Source organism: Globicephala melas, chromosome 3 (assembly GCF_963455315.2).
Source record: "Globicephala melas chromosome 3, mGloMel1.2, whole genome shotgun sequence".
Lineage (NCBI taxonomy): Eukaryota > Metazoa > Chordata > Mammalia > Artiodactyla > Delphinidae > Globicephala > Globicephala melas.
In genome coordinates, this window is record NC_083316.1 from 63,274,813 (window position 1) to 63,301,617 (window position 26,805).

Below are 26,805 nucleotides of genomic sequence, written 5' to 3' on the forward strand. Positions count from 1 at the left end.
TCACTCATTCAAGTTTTACACAGAGATCACAGGGAAGAGCTAAATATCCAGTAAAGGTGTTTTCCATTGAAAGGCTCCTTGTAGTGCATTATGTAATGGCAACATCTATCTCCTTATTTATTGGCTTCATTACACTCAAATCTTGGACACAAGGCATGCGTGACTATCACATTCGCCCCAGTGTGGGGCATGAAGGGGACACTGGGGTCCCACCTTTCCTATTGCTGATCCACCCATGGTAAATTAAGGAATGACCATAATTTCCAAAAAGGGAGGGGTGTTGCTCAAAGACATTTATAATATGAATAAGAATGGAAAAAAAAACTGTGCTTACGATCTTGGACACAGGGTGAGATGGCTACCACTGAAATAAGCAGACACAGGCCTCCGTTTACCCCCAGAAGAATTTTATTTTCCAGGCAACCATCTTTCTGTGTATAAAACACTGCCATCAAAATCAAGCCTCCCGTGGCGATGGAGTACATGATGAGAGTCACCAGGGACAGAGAGGCGTACCACAGCTTGTTGCTAGCTGTGCCTGCGGTCCTGTTTCTCCAGGAAGTGGAGAAGAGGAAGGGGAGAGAAGACAGGTCAATTGATTCTCCGACAGCATCTATCATCCCTCAGGCATTATTCACTAATGCTATCAGGCCCCAGCCCATAGTAATGAGTTATCCAAAGGCCTATCATTTTACCCACTAGAAGCTAGAAGGTACAGGTAAATATGCAAAAAGTTCTTGGCTCAAGGATAGAATTTTTTCTAAACACTGATAAAATTCCATCTTTGACTCAAGTGTATTCATCAGCTAAAATGAATACACCACAGACTTTATTCTAGCTTCCCCGTTCTGGATGTCAATTACCCTGGGACAGGTTTTGGCAGTATTAAAAAGTGGCTCTTTGCTGGAGTTGGAGTTTTCCCCATAAACACAGCGCCTGGAGGTGCCAGTCTCTTAGTCAAGTGCTGCCAGCAGCTCCTGCTGACACTCATCTTCCCTTTAGGGAGACAGAAGCAAATGAACTTCACCCGGAGAAAGACTGGCTGACCTCAGCTCTTCTGTCTCTGCACTGAAAAGGAGAATCTGTACTAGTTCTGCTTCTCCCAAACAATGCCAGGTATGATTAAGAAGTTTGACATTAGAAAAAGTGAAGACAGGAATTCCCTGGTGGTCCAGTGGTTAGGACTCAGTGCTCTCACTGCCAGGGGTCCAGGTTCAATTCCTGGTTGGGGAATTAAGATCCCGCAAGCCACGCAGCACGGCAAAAAAAAAAAAAGGGGGGGGGTGGAGAATAAAATCAGCCGGGAAAAGAGTAAAGAGTAGAAATTTTAATGGGATTTACAATAAAGAATCTAAAAGAGGAGGTTAATGTGCTCTCTGATTTATGTAAACATTAATAAAGGGATGGGAGAAATAAGTAGTGATTTAACAATCTACAGAAACTGTTCAGAACAAAGAAAAGAGGGCTTATTGATGCTAAATGAAGAGGACAGAACAACAGGGGGATGGACTGAATCACTGTCATCTGCCTTAGGATTCAATGGCCCTTTGTAACCACACTCTCACAAACCTTCACAGAGAAAGCAACATACTCACTATCTTCACAAAGCTGGAGAGTGTTCAAGCAACCCAGCTAAAATGTTTCAATTATGAAGTTACTGCAGCCCGGAGACAAAGAAAACAGGGAGGAAAGGCCAAAATGACAATGACCATCATATTCCTGAAACGGAGCCAGGTGCTTCGATGACCACAGTTATTCTAACAGGGAAGGCACACAAAGCAAATGAAGAGAAAATGAAACTAGAGAAAGGAAGGAGCCAAATGGTAATCGACGACAGGGAGAGAAAATGGATTAAGTAGAAAAAGGTGAACACTGCTGACCAGTGTGTAGGTGGGGTCCAGCTGTTTCCTCACTAGTCTTTTGCGCTATGTTATTACTATAAGAAGGACTTTCTTAACAGTTAATTTATGCTTAGATTCCCAAGGTTAAATCTTCAACCCTAACCTCTCCTCTCAACTCCAGGCTCCTATTATCCAACTGTTAATGTCTTCGCTTGGAGGTCTAATCTGCATGTCAAACTTGGCAGGTCCAGATTAACTTCCCAATATTCAAACCTCCATCCCCAAACATGCTCTTCTGTGATCTTCCCAACCTCAGAACATGGCAATTCCATTCTTCCCATTAGGGGTGGGGGTGGGGGTGGGGGGAGATTAAAGAACTGCAGTTGCTCTTGACTGCTGTCTTTTTCTCTCCCTGCTCCTCTCCTCTCCCCACCACCATGCCATCCCCAGCAGCAAATTCCACTGCTTCCAACTTCAGACTATATCAGAATCTGACTGCTGCTACCATGTGGTTTGCACTCTTCCCTCACCACTGGGGTCCAGCCACAGTGGATGTCCCTGTGCCCCTTAAAGAAGCCAGCACGATCCTGCCTTAGGCTCTCCCCAACTTCCCTCGTCTCCCTCACACCTCGTCATGAAAGCCTTTCCCTGCTCTGCTCACCCCAACTCCCACACCCTTTCTTTTTCTCCAGAGCACTTTTCACCATTAAACCTAGTACGTATTTGCTTGATTATAAGTTGATTATCTATCGCCCCTCTCCCCAGGAGAATGTAAGCTCCACAGAGCAGGACACGGTTGCATTCACTGCTGCTCTCCTACTGTCGAGTGCCCGGCAAATAATAGGTGCTTAATGAATATTGGTGCAAGGACTGCCAACTGTCAGAGGATAACTGGAGGCAGCAATGGTGGCAGAGTGGCTGTGATTCCTGCTGCTCCAGACTCAGTTGGTCCTCCCAATGACATCTGCTATAGACACCCCAAATAAGTGCTGTGACTTATTATCTTTATACTCTTGGTGCCCGGCACACAGTTAATAGTCCAAAAATTTTGAATCAGTGCTCAATAAGAAGCCCTTGGATGGAGATTAGAAAAAGACCGGGCAGTGGGGAGGAGTGTATGGACACAGAAGCAAGCAGGTTATCAGGTTAGGAAAGATGTCTGGGCTCAGGCTTCGGGTGAGGGTTAGGAGTAAACAAAACCCAACAACAACATTAATTTAAAATCCATAAAATCTAATAAATAAATAAATAAAATCTAGAAAATGGGTCTTTATTAGAAACACCTAAATAGGGCTTCCCTGGTGGCGCAGTAGTTAAGAATCTGCCTGCCAATGCAGGGGACGTGGGTTCAAGCCCTGGTCCGGGAAGATCCCACGTGCCGCGGAGCAACTAAGCCCGTGCGCCACAACTACTGAGCCTATGCTGTAGAGTCCGTGAGCCACAACTGCTGAGGCTGTGTGCCCAGAGCCCGTGCTCCACAACAAGAGAAGCCACCGCAATGAGAAGCCCGCGCACCGCAATGAAGAGTAGCCCCCGCTCACCGCAACTAAAGACCCAATGCAGCCAAAAAAAATAAAAATTAATTAATTAATTAAAAAAAATGCAACTCCCTCCAAAAAAGAAACACCTAAATATACTGTTTACTTTTTGTTATTTCAGTTTTAATATAGAACTGATGCTTCGAATTATAAAAATTGACCTAGAAAGTGTCAAAAACAAGACAACAGGCTTAGAAAGGAGTCGCTTATGCTAAGCCCCACACCACCAAACCAACACAACTTAGAGTTTCAGCTCTCCCAGAAACGGAATCTTAAACCAGTCAATCAGGAATCCCCTGATTAGCACTAGTTATGTCACCTAACTGGTAGATGCCTGCCATCCCCTGAAGGGAAGTTACCTCACAATAACCAACCTGCTTTTTTGCCTAATATAACTTCCTTGTCCCTGCTCTCTGCTGCCTATAAACGTCTTTTATTTTGTACAGCTCCTCGGAGCTCCTTTCTATCTGCCAGATTGGAGGGCGCCCAATTTGAATCAATTTTTGCTCGGACAAACTCTTAAACTAAATTAGATGAATTTACATAAAAATAACAATACTTGTACATTTCCTAGCTTAATCCTAATTTTAGGCAGACCAACCAGCTGTGAGTATGTGGACAAAAGAGATTTTATTGGGACACTGGCCTCAAAGCCGGGACAACAGCAACATCAATCGTTGCAAAGCTCTTAAGCCATTCCTATTGGGTGGTTTCTGGAAAGTTTTTAAAGCAATCAAACTCTTCCAAAATGCCCGTTAAAACTTGGCATCGATAATTAGTCCCAGAAAATGGCTTCAGAATCAATCAAAACATTGAAGTCAGAGTAAAAAAGCACAAGTATTCTCAAGGAAGCATACTATTTAATGGGCAAGTCAGGCACTCAGTATCAAAGATATTAGTATTTTATCATAAGTTCCTTACTCGAAGTTTATTTGTAAAAATTTTAGAAAAAAGTGTGATGCATTCCTTTTGTCAAATAAAAAATTCAGAATGAAAGTACATAAGAATCACCAGGGAATTCCCTGGTAGTCCAGTGGTTAGGATTCCACGTTTTTACAGCCAAGGGCCCAGGTTTGATCCCTGGTCTGGGAACTAAAATTCCACAAGCCACATGGTACAGCGCCCGCGCCCCCCCCCCCGGAAAAAAGAATTATCATCGATGGAAAGAATGGTATTTAATCAATTAAAATGCATTTCCAACTTATTGTCCATATTTCTTCTGTATAACTGAGAACAGGGTCACATAAAACTATAGTCAACCATTTGACTTATCTTTAGGAAAACTTTGCTGCCTCGAAACAAGATCTAGTAGAAGCCCCAAACATACTAGGTTTCAGGGATGACTCAAAATGCAGGACAGCATGCAATAATAAACTTATATATGTACTCAGACCTAGAAATCTGTATTATCATACAGATTAAGATTTGAGGGGAGTTCCACGGCAGTCCAGTGGTTACGGCTCTGCACTTCCAATGCACGGGGCACAGGCTCAATGCCGGGTCAGGGAGCTAAGATTCCCACATGCCGCGCAGCGCGGCACCCGCCCCCCCTCCCCAAAAATAAAGATTTGAAAAAATACCAAAACACGCCTGTAGCGCTACCCGTATGACTATTCAATGTGCTGCAAACATTTTTAAATTGGTATTTGGGTGCTTACTCCAATATTTACCAAATAATAAAATGTTTAACCTATCTTTTCACTCAGGCATCTCATGATTCGATTTTCAAAAAAACAAGACCAAAACAAAACAACTACTACTACTACCAAGCTGAGGAATATAATCAGGATGAAAAGTGTTTTGAGAGAAGTTGGACAGTATATTTTGTTTTGTCCAAAATAAAAAATAAAATTCACATTCATATAGAACTTTCAGATACCCGCCCAAACAGTACAAAATAACATGATGCCTACAAAATCTACAAAATTACAAAAGCCTTACTGGATATAGCAGGCAGTTATTTTCATTCATATTTTATAAGTAAAGTAAGACAGAGCACTTCAGTGCTTTGCCCAGAGTCACAAAGAGAGTCAACCTGGCCTTAGCACCGAAGGAGCTGGACCCCTGTTTAGCTGTCACTTCCTCAATGTGGCTCAGCAAGAAATAAAACGAGCCATTAATAGTTTGGCATTCCCCATGTATTCTAGGATGTGAACTCTATTTTCAAGGCACTTAAAAAGGGTATTTTTTTTAAAGTCGGGAAGGCTTTCTAAGGTAGAACAACAGATCTTCCTAATGAAGGGGTCCTTCCCCTCTTAGGCAGTTGAGAAGGAACAAAAATTTTTTTAAAAAGAAAAGCACTATTTCATTGAATATTCTTTGCAGAAAATGAACCTCCAGCTCCAAAGTACTTTTTTCTTTTTAATCTCCTATGGATGGGAGCCTAAGATAAAGCCTACCCAAATATTCAGCCACTAATGCAAGCACGGAGCAGGGGCTGTGAGGCGCCAGCAGTGGGGTTGAGTGTGGCTAAGTCTTAGAGCCCAAATGAGAGGGTGCAGGGAAAAGAGAGCCAAAGAGTGAAAAGCAATGAAGTGGAAAAAGGAAAAGTAGAAAGGCGAGAAAAACAGTATGGGAGAGGAGTAAATGAAGAGGTCCAAAGAGCAGGAGGGAAGGGAGAGAACAAGCAAAAATTGTTTTTGGTGTAAGCAGGCTGCTAATCGCTGGCAATACAACTCGGGGTAGAGCTCCTGTCATCATGGGCACTTTCTCTGAGTCAGAGAGTGAGTTCACGTGGAAGCTCTCCATAAAAGCACATACCAGTTCTTGTTCCATTTATGTGCAAACTCCACAAGTAAGAGGAGCTGGATGCCTATGAACAGGAAGCCTCCGACGGCTCCCACATAGCGCCAGGCTGCAAAAGAAGACCGTCCGAAAGGAGATGAGGTGACCGTCCCAAGTGTTTAACTCAAATGAGAGTAATGACTACAGTTAATTTTTACTGCAGGCTCCCTGTACCAGTAACACATTTAATTCCCACACAACCCTACAAGGTGGGTACTGCTATTACACCCACTTTACAGATGAGAAAAACTGAGAGTCTACACGTAAGCTGACAAGGTCCCATAGCCAGTAAAGGGTGGGGCTGGGATGTGAACACAGGCAATCTGGCACCACAGCATCCAAGCTTCACCTCCATGCTATAAATAAATGCCAGATATCCTAACAGATGCAGTAATTCATAAAATCAACAATGACCCTCAATTTAAAAGTAAAATCACACAATGCCAGAAAAACCAAGGATTCAAATTTCACCGGATAGAGACCCACCAATGTCCAGTGAGGAAATGAGGTTCACATGGGGGGGCCACGGACTCAGGTTCTACTTCTGGCTCGGCCACAGAGAAGCCCAAACCTTGGATAAGCGCATCACATCTCTGGGTTGTCTATAATACAACTGAGCTGGGCTAGAGGATGGACAGCTAGGTCCCATCCCATTCTAAGTATATTACTCTAATATATACAAGGACCTCTGTGGAGAATAGAAAACTAGTTACCAGTATTTTAGGTAAAAAGACAACTTGGATACAACTTCCTTAAGGAGTACATAAAACCGGTATGACCCTAAGAAACTAGCTGGAGCCTGATATGTGGCTATTTGAGGGACTATGGCTGTTCCTTATTCACAATGTGAGTATTTTTACTATCTTAATAAGGAAAGTGAATCCATTTGGGTCTGAACAGTGTTCTGAACCTCTAAAACTCAGGCTTTTTTCCTCCTCCCTACCTCATATGAAGAAGGGCCCCTTGTTTCAGCTATGATTGAATGCATTATATTTAATAACTTTGGTAGGTTCTATCGATAAGGGATATAATTCAGTGTTGCACAGTTTCACATAAGGCAAGTTTAGAAATGGTCTGGAGGATGCCTTTCTTACCCCATTATAGCTACAGCAGATTTAAAGCTGCTGAGAAGCCTTGGGTTTGTGTGCAGTGCTCAGAAAGAACAAGGTCTCCCTGGGTCACGCTGACATGCTAAACTAGTTTTCAAACAAGTTTTAAGTGCTTCATTTTCCCTTCAGGCTAATAACCTTAATTTCAATTCTTCAACCGGTAGAGTAACTAAAGGTCCTCTCACCCCTCCCAGGGAGGGAGAAGTGGAGGTGTGGGGTGGGGAGGGAGGAAGTACAGAGGGTGGGTGAAGTGTGGGCAGCTGAGGCAGGATTTTTTTTTTTTTAAGCTACAAGAAAGTTAGTAACCTACAATATCAAAGGCACCCTGGACTATGCTTTCAAACAGTTTTACAAAGTGAATAAAAACACAATAAACAGATACCCCCAATGCCCCATTTGTACCATTTAGAAAGGTCTCCTGATCTGGAATGAAGAAGGCTCCTGAGCACATGGCCCCCAACAGCAGAAGTTTAAAGAACCAAAAGCTGGAGGGGAAGAAAAAAAAAAAAAGGAAATGTATTTAAATGATATTCAAGGAAGGACAAAAGACCTCTTAGAGGTAAGCGTGTCAATTCATGATTCTGTTCTCTCCAAATGGAGGGGAAGTAATTAAGTGACTGGAGACTGCCTTTTCCCATAATTAGACAGACTTCGGTGTGGCCTCTGATTGTGCAAGACCATTTTGTTGCAGGGGTGGAAGTGATCTGGGGGAAGCTCTTGGTACAAGAAATAAACTCTTATCTCCAATGCATTTCTCATTATGGTACCAGGTGTTACAAATAGGATTCCAGTTCTTAGGCCACTGTGTGGTAAGTATAAGTTCCACCTTCCCTAAAATCGGTGTCAACAATTTCAACTAGAGGAAAGCAGTCAGAGGGTCTGAAGAGTGAAAGAGGTCCTGGAATGTTGCTCTGAATATAAGGAAGGGTGAAAGGATACCCACAAAGACTCACCCATTGTGAATATAGGCTCTACAACTTTTACTGTTGTTGATTTTCAAGGTCAGGAGGCAGAATATAAAGAAGAAACAGGCCATTCCAAAACAGACTCTATATACCGCAGAATACCCCACCAGCTTCTCACAGGTGTCGCCAGCTTTAATGCCTTTACAGATATCTTCGAAAAAAGGGATCTGAAGAAAAAGAGGAAAAGTAATTTGTTAAAACTAGGAAAAGAAGGGCTGCCAATGGAGTGTTCTTTCAGCCTACAAGTCAAAATCCAATGTGAAATACACCATGTGCAGAGAGAAATTAAGACTGAGAAGAAAGTCTCTCTTCCAAAGACCTCTTTCTTTCTCTGAATCTTTCTTAAAAATACAGTGCTCATAACATACCACTCCACCTCCACTTACTCCTAAGGAATTCTGAAATCCAGCATCAGAGTTTTAAAAAATGATACTTATAATACACAGGTATATTTTTCTTTATTCATCCATTCATTTTTGCTGCGCCAGTCTTAGTCGCGGCATGCGGAATCTATCATGCGGAATCTATCATTGCGGCCTGCAGATGTCTTAGTTGCGGCCTGTGGGATCTAGTTCCCCAACCAGGGATCGAACCCAGGCCTCCTGCATTGGGAGCTCGGAGACTTACCCACTGGACCACCAGGGAAGTCCCACGGGTAGATTTTTCTTGAAATGCATAAATATGGAGAATAATTGCACATATGCCATTATTTATATAGGATAAGCTCCTGACCTGGAAATGAAATCAGTGGGTCAAGTAGTATCTACATTTTAAAATTTCAAGAGATAAAGTCAAATCACACTTTTAAAGGCTGCCTTTACATCGTACCAGTAACATTTGAGACTGCTCACATTCCCAACCTGAGCACCAAATTTAAAGGTTAAAAACCACTATCTTGTTTTAATGTCCGTCTTCCTCATTACTAGTAAGGTTCACATCTTTTCTTAAATTTATGGCCATTTGTATTATTCTCTGTGAATTGGCAGTTAATTGGATTTTTTTTCTTGATCCACTGGAGCTCTTTATTTACGGACCTTAATCTTCTGATAAATGTTGATAATGGTTTATTCTAGTACAATTAGAAGGTTTTAATGTAAAACCCACTTACATTATCAGAATAATTAAAATCTTACATTATGAGAACAAGCAGCACGTTTCTATTAATGTCAGAAAATAAAGATTTAGTCAGTGTTAAAAAGAAAACTTGCTTCTTACCAACATCAAAGCTGAACACTCTTTAGAACAGAAAATAAGTTGAAAATCACATTACAGCCTTTACTCACAAGACAAAAAAAAAAAAAAAAACCAGGAAAAAAAATGACATAAAACTAGAGGTAAAACTGAAGCATAATAATTTAGTTTCTTCTCCAGAAAATATCCTAAAGAAACAACAACAGTGGAGGTTATTAAGATTTCCGTAAACAGAAGGAAGACTACACTTAATTGCAGTTCATCTTCCTCCACTAGGGTTCCCTCCCTCAGAAAAGGGCTGCAATCATTACTACACCTGAATCTCAAACATGCTTTTCCAAACAAAGCATGTTTTTCAAAATTAGTGTCTCAGGCAAAAAAGCATTAATACTGAGACCCTATTAGGATAGCTCCATTTCCATGAATAGCTATAAAAGATTTCATGGGACTTCCCTGGCAGTCCAGGGGTTATGCTCCCCACTTCCACTGCAGGGGACACGGGTCTGATCCCTGGTCGAGGAACTAAGATCCTGCATGCTACGTGGCACAGCCAAAAAAACAAAAAGATTTCATAAAGAAATGCCAAATATTTTGCAGTCAGCAAGTTCCTGCAACTCCAATTTCTTTTTGATCAGAGCAAGAAATAAATGCATAAAGAGAGACACTACTATATTTTTGAGCAAGCCAGGTAAAATACTAAGCCTAATGAAATACAGAATGTCTAGTTAAATTTAAATTTTGGATGAATAATAACTAATTTTTTAATATAACAACACTTGGGACATACTTAGACTAAATATTGCATGGGACATATTTATGCTAAAAAAGCATTCCTTGGCAAGAGATGAAGCTCAAAAGAAGGCAGGGTCTTGGTGGGAAGGGCCAGGTGTATGCCATGCTAAGGAGTCTGGCTCCCACCCTGTAAGGGAAACAACTATTTAAGCTGGAATGCCTTTGGCTGCAGAGTGGAGAACATATGGGAAAGGGACAGGTTTGAGGCAGGAGGATAAATTAGAGGGCCACTGGATTAACAGTCCAGATAACAATCGAAGAAGGTAAACTACTAGCAGAGAAAACAGAAATTCTGTGGCTAGAAGTCATAGTTGGCAGGACTGTGAAGGATGGGGGGAGGGTTCTCTTCTGCTTTATTAAAGCTGTTTGGGGTGGTGGGGGAGTAGGGTTGGCAGAGGATGAAGAGTGGAACTGAAAAGAACAGATCGGGAGTTTGCTTTTAACATATAGGGTTGGAAGCGCCTTGAAGCATCCCAGTGAGAACGGCTGGTCTGGAAATTGCTTCAGTATAGCGATAAGGATACAGGATACAGGAAGTGCCCTCACACAGGTAATGAGAAGTCAGGAAGGGGCTTCTGAAGGACCTTGAACTTTTAGCAGTGTTTCACAGTGAGTGAGCAAACTCACATGGTTAAGATCCTCATATACTGAAGTGATGGGGGATGCCACACAAGTGAACGTTTCAGAGCCTCTAGCAGGAAACAAAAGCTGCACCCGTATGAGTGGTACCGATAATAAGGAGGTAACATTGCATTAAATCTGTAAAAGGAGGCGCCATGCCACCTCACTTACTCCTGTTTTGTTCATATGGGATTTACTGTTCTGTAATATTCATGGAACTCTTCTTTTCCCTCCCTTCCGTGTCCCACTCTATCAGCAAAGCTAATCCCTGCTGCACACCACCGCCCTCACTTCCACTGTAACACGTGCATGGCAGCATCCCTTTCGTCTACACCAGCCCATCTTTCCCGATTAGACTCTTCTCCACCTCCCTACCCCACACCCACTTCTCTCTTCTTCTCAGATCAGTTCAAGAAGAACGTTACTGCCAGCAGGCCTGAACGCCTACCCTACCATCCCCCACAAATCCCCCCTCCCCTAAAACCCTTGTTTACCGCCAGAGGCCCTTAGGCTCATCAAAGGGTGAGTATGTGGCACTGCATACTTCATCCAAAATATCAGTAGGCAAACAACCCCCTGCTCCAAATACTAAGACCTGCTTTATGCTCTGTGGGTGACTTAGTCATTTAGCCTTCAGTACATGGTGAATATTTTTAGGCAAAGAATCTCCGAGTTGAACAAGCTGGCAAGATTTAGTGAGGGGAATCTGCTCTGATTAAATATTTGCTGTTCCAAGCTCCATCCCGGTTTTAGAAAAAGAAAACATTCATTACACACAGATTCCACACCATGGGGTAGAGGGGACAGGCCTGCTAAGGGTGTTACCTCTTATGTCTGGTTCTGGGCATCCAAGGACGCTGCATCTGTGTTGGTTCTGTACAGACCCAAGGGCAACGGTTTCCCCACAAGCCTCAAGCAACCAAACTCAGAGCCACAAATTATCAGGAAAAATAAAAAGCTCACATGGACTTCCAACCCTGAGAATTAAATCGGTGAGTCGTTGTAAAAAGTGCTCGTCACAGTTCCTAATCCATAGTAGCCATTAAGTAAACTTCCTTAACTCTAAGGTACTATTTTATAAAAGAACTTCTCGGGGAGGGAGTTAGGCACATTACACGAACCCCTGATTGGCTGATGCATACTGATTTAAACATGGGGGGACATGAACATCTTAGAACTCAGTAGATGCTCTATTCACTTTACAAAGGATTCATATTGAAAGTTACAGTTGGACCCCCATATCTGCCAGTTCTGCATCTGTGGATTCAACTAACCACAAATGGAAAATATTTTTAAAAATTTTTTTATTTTTCAGGGAGTTCCAAAAAGTGAAACTTGAATTTGTCATGTACCAGTAACTATCTACATAGTATTAGATATTATAAATAATCTAGCGATGATTTAAAGAATATAAGAGGATGTGCCTAAGTAATATACAATGTCATTTTATATAAGGTACTTGAGCATTGGTGGATTTTGGTATCCGATAGCGTCCTGGAACCAATCCCCCACAGATACCAACAGACAACCGTACCGGGTAACTTTCAATAAGATGAATCCTTCCCTGGCACATATATATAGGCATACATGAGAGATATCGTGGGTTCAGTTCCAGACCACTGCAATAAAGCAAATGTCTCAATAAAGCGAGTCACACAAATCTTTTGGTTTCCCAGTGCATATAAAAATTATGTTTACACTACACTGCAGTCTATTTAGTGTGCAATGGCACTATGTGTTTTTCTTTAAAAAAAAAAGCAGTGTATAGACCTTAATTAAAGAATATTTTATTGCTAAAAGAACACTAACCATCATCTGAGCCTTCAGTGAGTCATGGCAGTAACATCAAAGATCACTGATCACATAATAATGAAAAAGTCTGAAATATCGTGAGAATTACCAAAGTGTGACACAGAGACATGAAGTGAACAATGCTGTTGAGAAAATGGCACCAACAGACTTGCTAGATGCAGCATTCCCACAAACCTTTAATTTGCAAAAAACGCAGTATTTGCAGAAGTGCAATAAAGGACAACAAAACAAGGTATGCCTGTATAAGAATTGAGTTCTAAAAAACAGTGCTCACTACCTATCTTTCAGAGACCTAGTTGCCACCCAAAAGAAAACACGTCTGAACTCCCAAATCAGGGAAGACATTTTGAAACATCAACACAAGTATTAAGCTCAAAGAGATGGAAGCTAGAAAATCCCTGTAACTCATCTATATAGAAGAGAGGCTAGCTATGCCTCCAAAACAATTTCAATCTCAGGTAGATAAATATAAACAAACAATAGAAGAGCTACAGAAAGGCTTACAGGTCTAGTTGGCCAGGGGCCCACATGCTGCAAACTTAGAAATAAAGTATAGAATTTGGGAGTGTTTCTTACAGAAATGAAGAGGAAAAGGAGCGGCGTGTTCCTATAATATTAAAATATTATTTGGGAGAGATGAGAACATGGCATATTAGCAAAGCGAATGAGTCTTACATTTCATTACATCAAATTTTTAGGGCATTGAATGAAACCAAGCTGCAGAGAAAGCTTTGGGCAGCTGAGCAGGAGTGATACCATAAAACCTAGAAGAACCACATCTGTAGGTTCTGTTTTAGTATCTCTTACTTGAAATGAATTTCAGAATCGAGACCCTCTCTCCTTTTTGATATTCCACTTATTTTCATACTTTCTAAGACAATTTCTTTTTGTCTGTGGAAAAACTCCAGTGTCCATGAGAGTGATGCCTGTCTGTTACCCATCCACGGACAGGAGCTGTGAAACAGGGAACATTAAGATCCGCTTCCATCCTCCCCTCAGCGGCCTCTAGCAACCAAGGCTCATTTCTCTGTAAATTATTACCTTTGAGGCCCTTTTTTTTGGGGGGGGGGCTATTTTTAAAAACAGTAACAATCTCACATCTCTTTTGTTCGGGTTTCTAGACGTTTTTACAAGAAAAGTCTACGTTGTGCCATTATTAAAAGCCATAAGGGGAACTAAAATTTCACCGAGCCTGGTTTTATTTGACCCTGCCACCTCTGCCATCAGGAACTTGACATCCCCAAATAGTAACTCCCCAGAATCTCGGAAGCATGCAAGACAGAGACGGCACTGGTGCTCACAGCTTCTCCTCCACCATGAGCATTTCGTCAGGATCAAACCACCCCAAATATGATTAGACAGTTAGAAAACAACTCCAACCAAACTTTAAATAATAAGCTTTCAACCCAAACAAGACAACTTGCAGAGAACTGACTAATAATGATGGCACGAAGGGCTCTTCCTCAGGAGGGAAGCAGGCGACAGCTAACGTCGATCTGCTCAGGGAATTAAGGTAACATGAAGGCAGAATGTACGAGCAAGAATCACGCCAGTTACTAATCTTGAAGGAGAGATAAGAGTTAATCCCAGCGAAAACTCATATAAATCTTCAATTAGGCAATGGCAGTGGGGTTTGGGGCCGTGGAATAGACAGGTCCCGTGTGCTGATTTGATGGGGCCTAGGAAGAAAGGCAGAGGAACCCAGAACTAAGATTCCCAGTTCCTAGCTTGGCAGTTGGTTGGATGGCGGCCCAGCAGTGGATAGGAATCACAGAAGAGCGGTTTCAGGATGGAGGGGCAGTCATTCACTTAACGACAGGCGGCCAGTATCCGGGGGAAATGTGGGCAGATGGCTAAGCAAGGGTGCAGTGCTCCAGAAAGACAGCAGGACTAGAGAGAAGGACTTGGTAGTGACCAGCAGAGATGGCAAAGGAGGCACTCAGTGGAGTAAATAAACTCACCTGGAGAGGAATGTGGGTAGAGGAGGGGGAGGGAGACAGGTGGGAACAGCCCAGAATGCTGGGGAATGCAAACATTTGGGGACTGGGAAGAAGGGGAAAAAAACAAGGAAGAAACTGAAAAGGTACAGAACCAGAGAGAAGTTGAGGGAGGCTTTCAAGAAGCAGAGTGTGTCAAATACCACCAATGCGATGACAGCGCAGATTGGATTTGCCAACAGTCATCTGGGGCAGTGATCAGAATATTCTCTAGAGCAGATGGGGGCAGAAGCCAGACTGATGGCTGAAGGCTGAGCAGAGGAGACAGTCAGGAGGGCTGGGTAGCAGGCAGAAGTGAACCCAGCAGCCCTTTCACCCCTGCTTTCAAGAAATCTAACTGCAAACATAAGAGTCCAAGCATCATTCTAAAATATATTTATTTACAATTATACAAGCAATACATAATTATATTCTTGTTGCCAAAGATAATGTAAATTATAACAGATACAGATAACTGAATCCCCTTGCCCATCATTACTCCAACCCTAACCTGACTGCTTCCCAGAGGGAATCACTGTCACACTTTCATGTGTATCCTTTTAGGCCCTTTGCTGTGTCATTCCCCTCTCATTACGTCTCACAGATTGTTGCATGTTCAACACATAAATCTATTTTCATCCTTTTTAACTACTATACAGAAATCCACAACCCAGACCAATCATAATTTAGTTTCTGTGACGCTAGTGGCAGACATTTACATTGTTTCTGAGTTTTCACTCTTATAAACAATGTACAATGGTTAGTTCCCATATTGTGCATGTCTCTCTCTGCACATGTAGAGCATTTAGGAGGACTGACATCCACAAGATGAATACTGAGTCATAAAACTGGTTAAATTTTAACCGACACTGCCAAACTCTCCCCAGGGAGGGTTTCTGAAAACCCTAGGGTTGGGGGGAACAGGGAGAGCAGGAGAGAGGCACAGAGATGCCCACAGAGCCCCCTACACACCCATCTCGGGGCCAGGAAAGTCTCTGCTGCTCCCCCCTAGGGTCAGCACCTCAGTAAGCACTGCCCCCCATAATCAAGAGAAAAGGGGTGGAAACAGGGGGCCCTCTGAGTCCAGAAAACAAATTCAAACCTAACCTCAGAGACAAAACTGCAGCTATGGCGGCCTGGACTTTGTTTTAGATGGCAAATACGGTTGTTGGCCCACACTCCCTCCCACAGCATGCAGGGTCTGATAGAGACCTCTGTGGCCCCTGAGAGGAACAAGGCCCACTGACAGTTCTCTCTTGAACACAGAGATGCTGAAGTTTCTATTAAGAGGACTAAAGGTCTAAACAGGCAGAGCTTTCTAGTCAGACCACTCATCAGTGGGAAGATGTGCTTACGGCCTAAGTGAGCACCAAATCAGCTAACTTCCTCTTGAACTTGATATGGTGACATACCAAATGCAAATCCAACTATGCTCATGGCTGTTTTCTGTAAATAATTATTAAAAGCCCAGTGAAATTAGAGTTTACGTGTGTATTCTTCATCCCACACGATATATTATATAACTATACCTAAGCGTCACAGCACAGGGTTTGCTCATTCCCTGACTCATTTCTATCTACTACGTACAGGTACTGTTCTAGGATATGGAGATCCAAGCAGCGAATGAAACAGGTTAAAAGATCCACGCTAGCAAGGAGCTCCCTTTCTAGTGAAATGCTGTACACACAAAGCCTGTGTGCTCTGCTTCATGGATATTTCGGGCATTTTCATGGTTTCATTTCAACTATCCGTGATTTTGCCTTAGGTGGGACACAAGAACCTAATCACCTCCAAAAGACTGAATCCTACCAAACCTATACCCTCAAGGTTCTGAGAGCCCCTAGTCACTTGTTCCCCAATCCTAGTTCTGAGAACCCGGCCAGGCAGACATTTCAGTTTCTGGCCCAGCATCCTTCCCATTTTACACTGGACCAGGAATTGGGGGCCCCCAGGAGCAAAGAACTGGCGTACCCACACACTCATTTTCTCCATCCCCACTTCTTCCCAGTCACCAAATGCTTGGCTTGGCTTGGCTACCTAAGAAGAAGGGCTGATTATTATTATTATTATTATTTTTAATTATTATTATTATTATTTTTTAACCTGTGAATGATTTACCACGTATTTCAAAAGGCCAGGAAGAGTAAGACATCATACTGTTGAACGTGTCACACTGAATGTATCCCTACACTGTTCTTGCCTAGTCAACCCAGTACATACGAGCTCACACAGCCCCGCATTTGCAACTTAATCAGGAGCTCCGGTACCCTCAGCACAAAGTTGAGGCCATTCAAGTTTCCCCTTCAGGGAGAAGGGGAGAATAACTGCATATGACAGGCACAGGGCCACTGAGGTCTACCACAGGCCAGTGAAGCAAAGGGCAGAGTGTGGGTCAAATCCAGCTAGCTCCTGTTCATGTAAATAGAGAATAGAGCCACGCTCGTTTGCTGGCATTTTGTTTTGGCTGCAGAGTTGAGTAGTTGCTAAAGACCACAAGGCCCTCACAGCTGAAATGTTTACTAGCTGGCTCTTTACAGGAAAAGTTCCCCCCCGCCCAGGACTAGGAAGCAGAGCTGAGGAGCTGTGCTGAGCTGCTGCTGAAGCATGAATTAGCATCTCAAAGGCAAATGACAACTGGTGATGACTTACTCCACGGATCGAAAGTCAAAGGAACAGTGGAGACGCGACTGGCGGAACTTGTGCTTTGAGAGAATTAAATCGTACGTCTCCCGTGTGTCATTTTCAGAGCTGCAGCTTAAGGATTTTAATTTACCTGCCTGCAAAAAAAAAAGCTTTGTGGAGGAGGTGGTGGAGGACATGCCTGCGAGTTCAATGCTTTTTTTTTTCTGCAGGTCAGAAGCCCGCATAGTAGGAAAAAAACCTCACATCTGTTATACAAACATGGCGTGTAGAACCAAAAATAAAACCCACACTGATGAAAGCCGGCATGTAGAGAGATAATTTTAGACTTAATTTTAAGACTGTATAAACAGCTTCACTGAAATTTAAAAACCACACCCCCCAAATGCCCAACCCCCCTTGTGATTAAGCTCAACCCTGCTTTAGAGGGCAACACACTCCAGTCCCTTTTACAAACCTCCTACCTCACCTCGGCTCCCAGTCTCCTATGAGGACGGCTCCCAGTCTCTCATGAGGACGGGGGAAAAAGCACTCCTGAGTTCTAACGTCACCCCAAAGGTCAACAGAAGGGACAGCTGACACCACCGTCTCCAACAGTTGCTAACGGAATTCAGATTTTTTTTTTTTTTTTTTTTTGCGGTACGCGGGCCTCTCACTGCTGTGGCCTCTCCGGTTGCGGAGCACAGGCTCCGGACGCGCAGGCTCAGCGGCCATGGCTCACGGGCCCAGCCGCTCCGCGGCATGTGGGATCTTCCCGGACCGGGGCACGAACCCGTGTCCGCTGCATCGGCAGGCGGACTCTCAACCACTGCGCCACCAGGGAAGCCCCAGATTATTTTTAACTATGCAGCCTAACGCTGGGGGCACCTTCTTTATACACTTTCCACCTGAGGCCCAGTTCTCTAAGGACAACTGTATGTTACTCACACCCACACCCCCTGCACCTGCCACAGTGCTTGGTACTTACATAGGCAGGAAAGAAAGGAGGGAGGGAGGGAGGGAGGGAGGAAGGAATCAATTACATGACTTAAAAGATATTTTAAAACATGAACTCGGATTACAGTTTAACCAAGTAACACGATCACCCTTTTAAACTCTGTTATCAAGTATCAAGACTCAACTATTCACAATATTTATATTTCCTGCTCCCAGCGATCTGAGGCTACTGTTGTTTGTGTATTGTGCTATTTGTTCCCTCTGGCTCCAACTTTATAACAGAGCTGTTTCCAACCATAAGCTCTTGTCTGTCCCATTTATCTGCAGAGAGCTGCGTGGTCCCGTCTATGGACAGTTGCTTAACAGGTGCTTTTGATGGTCACAGAAAAAAGGATCAGGAAAACTTCAGTTCTCACATCTTATCATTGTACCCCTCCTACAGTTGGATGGATCCTGAAACAGAGATCCTGTTAACATCCGATGCTCCCCCAAAGCTTCTGGGTAACAGATCCTCCAGACCAAGGACAATAACTATTGTTTCTTGTTTTCTGGCTCCTGGTAAGCTCATTATTACTGGACTAGGATCAAACCTCTTTGTCTTTGGTTCAGACTCAAAAAGGCTCTCAGCAGGGTTTACATTAGTTCAAATCACTGCCTGTAGAACCAGACTATTTCCCACAATCACTCTCCCCGCATTCACTGAGCGCAGGAGGTTGGGGCCTGAGCCATGAGAGAAGCGAGGGATGGGAGGGCTGCAGGGACTGTTTTCTCCAGGTGATGATGAACTTGAGACCTAAGATAAAACTGTTTGGAAACATGTGTCCCCAGGGTCACCCCAATTTAGAGAGGAGGGGACCCACAAGATTTAAGAGGTGGAACCTCACTGCCAGCACACCCCATGGAAACTCTGATCAGGCCACAGTGAGAATCTTCCCTCTGTGTTCTACAAAGAACTTTAAGTTCAATGGCCCAGGCCCACCTTTAACCTCAGAAACACACTCGCTGATACACTGGACACATATAAGGTACAACAGTACAAAGAACTCAGCTGCTGTTCAGAACGAGGACTTTTAAAAAGCATTCTATCTCAGCTGGATTAAAAAAAAAAAAATACTCCAGACTCAAATAACTGGGTCAGCAATATTTTTTTTGGCGCTAATTCAACACTTGTTCTAACACAAAAGCATAAAATGCCAGCTGAGAATGGAGAGTTCTATTTCCTAGAACTTCAATGCACGATAGCAACACCTGATGCTACGTCTCAGGTACACAGTTCTCCTAACATTCAACCAGTAAAGACCAAGATCAAAACAGGAGCCAGACTTTCCAGCTTCAGCGTGAACACCTGTCATTCTATGCTGCGACAAACTACATGGTGTTTGGGATCAAACTGGAATATTTTTCGTTGCTGCTGTTTGTTTACTTTGAAAAGACGGTCATACCAAACACAGCTTGAAGGCAGGTTCTATTTCCCATGCAACGCCCATGAATAAATTGGATGGATTTGTGGTTGCCCCTATTTTCTATTTCAGACTAACCATCATCCCTTGAGCCCAGCTTCTGGCTTTACAAAGGGAAGGAGGCACGTGGGGAAGATAAGCTAAGAAAGCCACTGAGGGCCCAAGGTGGTACTATTTCCAGAGGAAATACTTCTCCCTCACCACCAAGTCCAGAAGAAAGACCAGGAATCAAGAGGAAGGATAAGTTTGCTAAGGCTTCTTCTGCTACTTCTGTGAACATCTGAGCAACAGCCGACCCCAGTTGTACAGGCCAGAGAAGCACCCCTGGCCGGGGACCAGCAGTCCTGGGTCCTTGTCCCAGTTCCACCTGGTGTCACGGCCTTGGACAAGCCACCTCACTGCCCTGCGCCACATCCTCTCATCTGTCAAATGAGGGGGGTGGTTAGGGTTATAACAAGATTCTTCCACTTTAAAATAATGTTTTATCCAAATTATACTCTAAAAAGAGAGCAATATTTTCTCTGCATGACACTTAACATCGCATAGTATCTGCTGTCTCTTCACTGGGCAGAACACTTATGAATGGGAGCTGCATCCTTTTTTCCATTTCTTATCTGTTTAACTAGATCTTTAACTAGTAACTTTGTTTCATGTATTTTTTTTTTTTATCCCCCTGTGACTGGCACGGGAACGGGAATGGGAGGGCTTTCCCAAAACCAATACTTACTATAATGCTTTCATATTCCTCATACTGTAGGTTAAAAAAAAGTAGAGTAGCTCGTTACCAAATTTCAGCATCTCTAACATGTTGGATCAAAGCTCTGTCAACTCTAAGAACCACCCAAGTATGGTTAAATGTCACTGTGAACTGACCACAGGGTGTACTCAGGAAAGCATTTTGAAATCTAAGTCGTCTCTAAGGAAAGTAGCTTCTGTGTTCATCTACAGTTGCTACACTGTGGGAACTCCAGAATTTGAAAATGGAGTATCATCTGGGAGACATACAAGTACAAACAGCAACCTCATGGGGTCACCCATGGAGTTAGTTCTCTGGAGAAAGAAGTCTGAGGGGAAGTGAACGTGTGAAGCTAGGGACATGGGGACAACTCAAGTCTAAATAAGACAATTGGAACAGGACATCAAGGAGCCTGGTGGGGTCGAATCAGGACTGCCTGAATGCTGAGTAGAAACCCAACCCTTTTATGACCTGCGTGGGGCAAGTATGTCGTCAGCACTGGACCTAGAAAAAAGGGGGAGAATGGATCTGTCCCCAGCACTGTCCTGAGAAAAGTGTGCCTCAACCAGCAGATAAACATTAGGAATAACCAAAGCCGGAAATGAAAGCACGGCTCAGGGAAAGCAGGCAGAGGAGAAAGGCTCAGGCCAGGAGGTGACCACTACACTCGGCACGGCGGGGGGAAATGGATGACCAGATGTGGATATGGCCTCGGAACGAGCCTGGCTATAAACAGTCCTCCTTTATTCCATTTTCATCCATCTACTTCCACGTAATCTATGTTAATACAGCTAATATACATGAATTTCCCATTACCACATCTCCTTCTCCTTCTAATGAACAGTGAAAATGACTGAGAAATACAGACCAAAGCTAATTTATATATCACCTCTAGGGAATGTGTTGAGAGAGAACTGGATTTTCTGAATAAATAGAGAAAAGTCCTTTAAGCCCGTCCTGCTACCTCTGTTCCAGGGGCCTAAATCCACAGTTGGCAGCCTCAACATGCATCCCTGTCCCCCTTCCCTGGCAAACTATGGACTTCATGATAACTGCAGAAATCGCGAGTAGAATACCTACTTAAGATTTTTTTAAAGGGGTGGGGGGAGGTGATGACTGTAACTTGGGAATGTAACTGAAGGAGGGGCAGATTTAGATCCAATCAGGGTCCCACCACCACTTAGTCCTGAAACTGAGTGGTCCATTGAGTTCAGTGGACCAAAGTGACCAGAACAATTTCTAAATAGTCACTTGGATAAAAATGCCAGATTCCAGCGTGCCAAGGGTAGACGAGTCACGGCAGAGACAGGCTTCTCGGGCCCCGGCCTGGGGCTGTGCGTGAAGATCTGTAAAGACCACTCGAGCACATTCAGCAACCTCCCTACCCCTCACCGTCTGGGGTGGGTAAGAAGCCTGGTGTCCGTTCTGACATTTACAGCCTTTTCAGAAACTCACGAACTCAAAGAGTTTAAGCTATTTCAGGAGTTTCAAATCCAAATGCTATTCTTGGGGGGCAAGAAGTAAGGGGAAATGTATGGGACCTGATGTAAGTAAACATCCAGTGATGGGGCCTGTGGCGAGCTACAGCATGCTAGCCCCTTCTTGCCAAATGCAAGAAGCAGGCGGCCAAGTGCACATTAAAAAAAGAAAACTCTGCTGGCCTAACAAGAGCCTGTAAGCCAACTTAACAATGGCTGAGCTAGGAGATTTCCAGGCGCACCTGAAGTCTCTGGGTGTATCACTGGCTAGTGGGGGAGGCTGGGGCATCAGGGGTTCTACCAACAAGAACGGGTTTTCATTAAGTCCAGGGAGAGAATGGAATTCAGAAGCTGCTTTTAAGACACTGAGGAGACTGCAGCCCTCAGCCCCCCTCACCTCTGGGCCCTGTCAGCTCTCATCCAACCCTCCTCTGAGGCCCACTCTACCCTGCAACAATTATCACCCTGTGCTGAAAAGAACGGAAAAGCTCTTCTCATCCAATCATGGGAATGGTTCAATTTCCACATTCTTACTCACTCAGAGGAAAACTGATCCAAACCCACCAGCAGAAAATAATGTATAAAGCAAACCATGTCTCCAAAAGAGATTCAGTAAGAGTACAAACAAAACGTTAACACCTTTTAAAACGACTGAAGGGGGCTTCCCTGGTGGCGCAGTGGTTGAGAGTCCGCCTGCCGATGCAGGGGACACAGGTTCGTGCCCCGGTCCGGGAGGATCCCACATGCCGCGGAGCGGCTGGGCCCGTGAGCCATGGCTGCTGCGCCTGCGTGTCCGGAGCCTGTGCTCTGCAATGGGAGAGGCCACAACAGTGAGAGGCCCGAGTATGGCAACAAAAAAACAAACAAACAACTGAAGGAACAAAAAAAGATTGCTACCAAAAACAAACATCATAGGAGATTCTCCTCTCAATACAAGGAATGATTCTTCAAGATTTAAATTGCAAGCAAATAAACACACTAAAACAACAACATAAACGCGTCTTCCACGATGTGGGAGGTATGTTTTGGTTCTGGAAGAAAAAAAACGCAAAGGTTCAGGTACTACCTACCACCCATGTCAATGCCTCAGAGCAGCCTGGGCACCAAGTGGAATGCGGGATGGAGAAAATGGATTCTTCCACTCAGGAACCTTTAGGGCTCTTCTTCCCTCGGCCTGGCACACAGCTCACAGGAAAGAAGCCCTGAGGGCCACATAGATGCCCTGTCCTCCCTTTTCCAATGCAGGCTTAGTCTTAGGGGCTCCTGTCCCACAGGAAGCAAGAAGAGCCTTCCTTTCTCCTCCCTCCCCAAATGCCCGCGCAGCTTCCTAGGACGCCCAAACTCAAAGTGTCATCATTGGTCTCCACACAGAAGTTCCACCTTGATTTAGTGGTGCCGGTCAGGAGGCTTAAATCTCTCGCCCATTTTGTGGTTGCTGTTCTACATTCTAAAATGGATTTTTAATCCCCACAAGCATCAAATATCTCAAGACTGTTCCTGCGTGAATTACATGGTCACTGACAAGAATGACCTGCAATAAAATGGCTGGTATGTTTTGAGATGGGAAAAATGCTCCAGGAGAAGACAGAAATCGCATCCCATTCAACCAGCACAGCAGAGCCGAAGTTCTCACGGGAAAGAGGAGTTTCCCCGAGAGAGATGAGGCGGGACGAAGTCTGGCCCAGCAGCTCTTTGCAGTTCCCTCTCGCTCAAACTACAACACAGGCCGCATTGGGAAGCCAAGGCAAAAACTGAAAACAACTGAAAAGGTGCTGCCTTGTGTTCAAAATCCACACACCCGACGGAGCCCTGGCCACTGCGCAGGAAGGCAAGGATGCCGGGTAGGAGGCAACCGCGCTCTCCCATCTGGGCTGTTACAAGGATACGTGCTTCCCCTCTTCCTGTCACACCCTTAACCATTTCCCCAGGCCAACGAGGAGGGAGGAGGAAGGACTGCAGCAGAAGCCCAGTGTGCATCCCCCAAGGGACCTTCCAGCGCTTGCCCTCAAGCACCGCCTGAGGGTGAGGCCAGCCTCTATTCTACAGGCCCAGAAACAAGCTGACTTGGTGACCAGCTGGCTGGCCCCCTGTGAGGCCTTAGAGATGGGAAAGTGTTGGTTTCACCCACAGGGGCCTCATTCCCTATTCAGGAAGCCCAGCCAAACCATTTTCAAATCAGTACCTTCAGGGAACAGGCAGAGAAACATTTACAAGAGCCTCTGTGAGGCCTCGGGGTTGCTCCTTCCCTCTCTCCCTCCCTTCCTCCTTCCCTCTCTCCCTCCCTTCCTCCTTCCCTCTGCTCTGACCCCAAGTCACACTGCACACACACCACTGCTGGGCTCACCCCCTGAGTATCTCAGCCTGTTTCTATGACAACAGCCTCCTACTCAAGAATCTCTAATGGCTTCCCACTTGCCACAAGACCACAGCCAAATGCCTCACCTTAGCACTGAGATTCCTGTAAGTCATTCTACCTTCCCATGTTTCCTCTCTTCTACACATGTGTTGTCCTTATTCTACCTACAGAGCCTAGTCGCTAAGAACTCAGTCAGCCTGAATTCAAATCCCAACTCCACCACTTAGAGCTGGAGACCTTGGGCAAGGTACTTAAATGACTCAGTACCTCAGTTTCCTCATCTGTAGAGCAGGGATAATACTGCTCAGGTGAGTACAGTGGTCATGAACTGAGATGATAATGTAAAATGCCTAGAATAAAACCTGGTACATGGTATCACCCAACAGATATCAGCAATTGAAATATTCATTATCATCACACAAGTCACTTCTTCCACGAAGCCTTCCCTAGCAACACCAGTCAACACCTTCTGTTTCTCTTCTTTCTTTTCTTTTCTTTTTAAATCTTCTGTTTCTTAAACGTTCTATGAACAGTCAGATACTGACTGGAGTTGTTAGGGACTGTTCCATGAGGCAGGTTACTTGGATGGTAATCAAATGTTAAAATTATCATTATGAAAGTCATATCCTAAAATAGGTCCTGTGGTTCCCAAATTATCTTTACCTCCAGTAACAATGTTTCTGATGGGTTCATCTCTAAGAGGTACTATACATTTGTAGTTTCAGATTATGTTTCTGGGATCCAAAGCCTAATTCCATGGAGACTGAAAGCTTCTTAAGAGCACCATGGACACACTGGCAGCTCCTATCACAGTGACACACTGGGGCCTTTTTTTTTTTTTTAATTTTTCCTTCCTTCCTTCCTTCCTTCCTCCCATCCTCCCTCCCTCCCTCCTTCCTTCCTTCTTTATTTATGGCTGTGTTGGGTCTTCGTTGCTGCATGTGGGCTTTCTGTAGTTGCGGCGAGTGGCGGCTACTCTTCGTCACCATGTGCGGGCTTCTCATTGTCGTGGCTTCTCTTGTTGCGGAGCACAGGCTCTAGGCATGCGATCTTCAGTAGTTGTGGTACGTGGGCTCAGCAGTTGTGGCTTGCGGGCTCTAGAGCGCAGGATCAGTTGTTATGGAACACGGGCTTAGTTGCTCCACGGCATGTGGGATCGTCCCAGACCAGGGCTCGAACCCGTGTCCCCTGCATTGGCAGGCGGATTCTTAACCACTTCGCCACCAGGGAAGCCCCACACTGGGTCCTTAAGCCAATGCTTGTTCATTTAAAAAGAGAATATTAAGTTACCTGAAAAGCTAAGGTAAGAAGTGGGAGATTAAACAGACCTTCAGAATAAGAGTTAAAATCTACCCTTTCAAGTATTCCTCCTCTCAAACTTCTTGTCACAAACATTTAAGATTAAACCAAGTTAAGAAGAAGAGAAGAGTGGAAAACACCACCGAGATGGAGTAGGACCTGGTGTAGACGAACAAGGCAGCCTTAGCCCTTGGTCTCCCTGCCTCCAAACTTCCACAGCACTTCATGCATGCTCTCATAAGACACAACTTCTACCTGGTTTTAAGCCTCAGACTTCATACCTGTCTCTGGGTTAGAAGCTCCTTTTCTCTCAAGTTTGAATGACCCATGGCTCCCATGCAGGGCCTTACTGAACAGAGATCCACTGTTTAAAGCAATCAGAGGAGAATCTAAACTTCACAAGTTTTCACATTAGTTCCAGTATATTCCAGATCATACCACCACAGTTATAAAAGCAACAAGTGCTTCTAAAAACATGATTGTTCTGAAGCCCTTGAGTGCATTTAAAATAGTCTGCAGTTTCAGCATAAGGTTGGGGAGAACAAACAGTTCCTCAGGAGTTGCTCCTGGCGATGCCATCTCCAGGCTTCCAGTAGGGCACTGCCCTGACCTTGCCCCCCCCCCACTCTGCTGGCCCCAGGAAGATGCAGTGCTCAGCACTAAGGCTGTGGGGCAAATGGGGTCTGGCTGGCGAGCCTTTCTTCTCCCGCTTTCCCTCCGAGGAGAGCTGCCCCCAGAGAACACACCTGCAGCTCTTCCCAGCAAACTGTGCCCCTGCAGAGGAAGTGCTCCCTGGCTCAGGTGGGGTCCCCAGATGGGTTGTCTAACTCATTTTGGGGTTCAGTAGTAGGAAGACCACTTCCTTGCAGATTCGAGCCACAATGTCTTACATCAACTTCTGGGGGGATGAAGGCAATGTTTGGCATCTACCCGCTGAAACTGTAGTCTTTTTTGTCAATTTGTTCAAAACCTCAGAGCGGAAGGATGGTGTTATTTATTGGGCTCCCTCAGAACCCCCAACACTTCCCCCCATAATCAGGCCTACTACGAGGAAATTCCAGAAAAAAGGCCCTATATGTGTCTCTATCAGCATCATGTACCAGGGATACCTTTGTAGACACTGCCTAGGAAATGGCTGGAAGCAAATCCATCCCTCACCCCTGGAGACACCCACCCCACAAGTGACATGTCCAGAAAAGTAAAACTTGCCCAATAGCCCACTCCTCATTACCTGTGGGATTACGTAGGCTTTACCATACTGGCTACATTAA

At 44.4% G+C, this 26,805-nt stretch overlaps 1 protein-coding gene across 5 annotated transcripts in view; it reads right to left on the reverse strand.

Annotated features, from left to right (window-relative positions):
* SERINC5 (serine incorporator 5) overlaps positions 1–26,805 on the reverse strand; it is a 207,361-nt gene that overhangs the window by 19,077 nt on the left and 161,479 nt on the right. For all 5 annotated transcript variants that reach the window (XM_060295942.1, XM_060295941.1, XM_030846779.2 and 2 more), the window contains 4 exons: positions 8,226–8,404; positions 7,675–7,757; positions 6,140–6,233; positions 335–546 (listed from right to left, as the gene is read on the reverse strand). In XM_060295942.1, coding sequence (XP_060151925.1) covers positions 335–546; positions 6,140–6,233; positions 7,675–7,757; positions 8,226–8,404 — 568 coding nt within the window. The remainder of the gene's footprint in view (positions 1–334; positions 547–6,139; positions 6,234–7,674; positions 7,758–8,225; positions 8,405–26,805) is intronic.